Genomic DNA, 2,803 nt, shown 5'->3' with positions numbered 1-2,803 from the left:
CTAGTTCACAAACAACCTAAATCTGAGATTTCCAAAAGCCACCTAAGGGATTTAGATGACCAGTTCCCATAAACTGTAATGAGGACTGGGCATCCAAATCCTTTAGGTGGCTTTGAAAATCTTAGCCTCATTCCTTACATTTATTCCCTTTAGAGTCATCCCTCTCAGTTCTGAAGAAATGGCAAATGAAACTGGCCCGACTGAATTCATCATCATGGGGTTCTCCAACCTCCAGCAGCTGCAGTTCTTGCTCTTTAGTGTCTTCTTGGTCACCTACCTCTGCACTCTGGTGGGGAACATCTCCATCATCGTGATTGTCTGCACAGATCCCCGGCTCCGCACCCCCATGTACTTCTTCCTGGGAAACCTCTCTTTCCTGGACATCTGCTACACCACCACCAATGTCCCCCAGATGTTGGTGCACCTGTTGGCAGCAAGGAAGAGGATCAGCTATGCAGGCTGCATCACGCAGCTCTATTTTTTCCTCTTCTTTGTGGGCACAGAGTGCATCCTCCTGGCTGTGATGGCTTATGACCGCTATGTGGCGATATGCAACCCCTTGCACTACTTGGTCATCATGAGGAAAGCCGTCTGCCTCGAGCTAGCTGGTGCCTGCTGGGCCAGCGGCTTCCTCAACTCTGTGGTGCACACATTTTTCACCTTCCGGCTGCCTTTCTGCGGGGCCAACCAGCTCAATTACTTCTTCTGCGACATCCCACCCCTCCTCAAACTGTCCTGTGGGGACACCTCCCTCAATGAGATCATCCTGCTCGCCATCGGGGTCTTCATCGGGTGGACCCCGTTCCTGTGCATAGTCCTGTCTTATGTCTATATCATCTCTACCATCCTGAAGATACGCTCCACAGAAGGGAGACTCAAAGCTTTCTCCACCTGCGCGTCTCACCTGACCATCGTCCTGATGTACTACGGAAGCTCCATCTTCACCTATGTCCGGCCCATCTCCAGCTACTCGCTGGAGAACGACAGACTGATCTCGGTGCTTTACAGCATAGTAACCCCCATGATGAATCCACTGATCTACACCCTGAGGAACAAGGATGTGAAGGGGGCTCTGAGAAAAGTTTTCATGGGGAAATTGTGTTTGCAATGAAAGGGGCAAATTTCCCCTCCCGGAGGATTCTCAATATTATCTGGGGGATAAAGTTCTCTCCTTTGTGTTTTCCCATCTATGTTCAGTAGAATTGGTGAAAACATGAAAAAAAAAATTTACAACAATATACAATAAAAATCTAGACATTGTTTTCAGTTTGAACATTGAAATGGTCCCGTTTTTGTCTTTTTTTAATTAAACGTTGTACTGAATTGCTAATGATGGGTTCTTGTTTTTTTTTTACAATATTTAAGTGAAATTGTATTCAAAATAATTCTCAAAATGGTTAGCACAATTTTTCATTTACTGAAACTGCTCAGGTAAAAAAAACAACTATTTCAATAAAAATTTTTATATCATAAAACTAATTGCACAAAAAATAAAACCTAAAAAATTAAAATGTCCACAACTTTTTACACACTCACACCACACATTTATGAAAGACCATTTTTTAGGATTTTTTTTCTGTTTCAAAATGTTTGGTCTCCTCCAATAGTAACAAAACATAAAATAAAATAAAACAAAACAAAATCAATAAAAATCAACTCATCAGCTCATCTCACAGAACAGAGAACAAAAAAGACACAGTGAATTCCAAAAAAACGTGCTTTATTTACAAAGCCCTGTAAATTAATCAGTAAATGAAATGGCAGAGAACAGTAACAAATGGTAAAGAGAGGTTTATACTGGTTGTAAGATGGTACCAAAGATAAGGAGTCACAATGTATAATAGATGCTGGTGGCTGTAGGCCTTGCTGGAGCCCTATGCATGAGAACCAGTATGAATCAAAGACTAGGAACCAGAGTATGCCTGGCTTTGGCAAAATAGCAATGCACCAGGTGCCAGCTAACCAAGTAAGCACATTCCTGACCAGAGAGGATGGTACAAAAACATACAGATCTCTCAAATAAGTATGTAAACACATTCTTAAGAGATGGTACAAGAACACATCGACCCCTCGTAAGAAAAGGAGGGAATGACAGGATAATGGGTGAGGATGTTTTGTTCGAACTAGCAGGTACAAGGGCAAGGGTGGTAACTAACGTCTGGAGTGTAAAACATAACTTGTTTGTATCAATGTATAAAAGGAGACATCCCAGGAGAGGCATCTTTGTGTTGGCCTAGAGGACAAGATCATGGTGTCCTGACTGAGCCGGTAACATTGTCACGGGCATATATGTGTTAGTGAACTTGTAACCATTGAGCTAGGGCGCTAGTGCTGGGCTTCATCAACAATAAACCTGGCCGAGGGCCTTCACCATCCAACCGAGCCTGTGGTCTTTCTTTATGAGTAACATTGAGGTCTCCTGAATAGGCAACCTGCGTCCTCTTCTCGTGCAGCTGACACCAGAGCTCCAAGAACAGCAGCACTGAGCAGCCGGAACAACTTAGCAGCCTTAACAACTCTCCGCAGCACTAACAAGAGAAAGGGGTGGCTAGCCTGCACAATGGGCACTGGGGCAGCAGAGGGTGGGGGGCAGGGAAGGAGCAACTATTCTGTATAATGGGCACTGGGGCAACAGAGGGTGAGGGGTGGGGAAGGAGCGCCTATTCTGTATAATGGGCACGGGGGCAGCAGAGGGTGAGGGGTGGGGAAGGGGCGGCTATACTGTATAATGCGCACTAGGGGGTAACAGGGTGAGGGTGGGACAGCAAGGGAATTTCAGCCATGTTGTGTGTACTTTTTGTTA

General features: G+C 44.7%; 1 protein-coding gene across 1 annotated transcript; it reads left to right on the top strand.

Moving 5' to 3' along the window:
- The first annotated feature begins 178 nt into the window (after positions 1-178).
- On the top strand, positions 179-1,111 carry LOC112125908 (olfactory receptor 5V1-like). The gene has a single exon (XM_024224264.2). It carries the CDS (start codon positions 179-181, stop codon positions 1,109-1,111), a length of 933 nt encoding a protein of 310 aa, XP_024080032.2.
- The last annotated feature ends 1,692 nt before the right edge of the window (positions 1,112-2,803 follow it).

Source organism: Terrapene carolina, unplaced genomic scaffold (assembly GCF_002925995.2).
Source record: "Terrapene carolina triunguis isolate 2854851 unplaced genomic scaffold, T_m_triunguis-2.0 Scaffold272, whole genome shotgun sequence".
NCBI lineage: Eukaryota > Metazoa > Chordata > Testudines > Emydidae > Terrapene > Terrapene triunguis.
Note: the sequence above shows the minus strand (reverse complement) of the source record. Positions and strands in the feature narration are given on the sequence as shown.

Excerpts from the sequence above, each read along its gene's own strand:
- LOC112125908 (XM_024224264.2), top strand. The coding sequence starts at position 179 with ATGGCAAATGAAACTGGCCCGACTGAATTCATCATCATGGGGTTCTCC.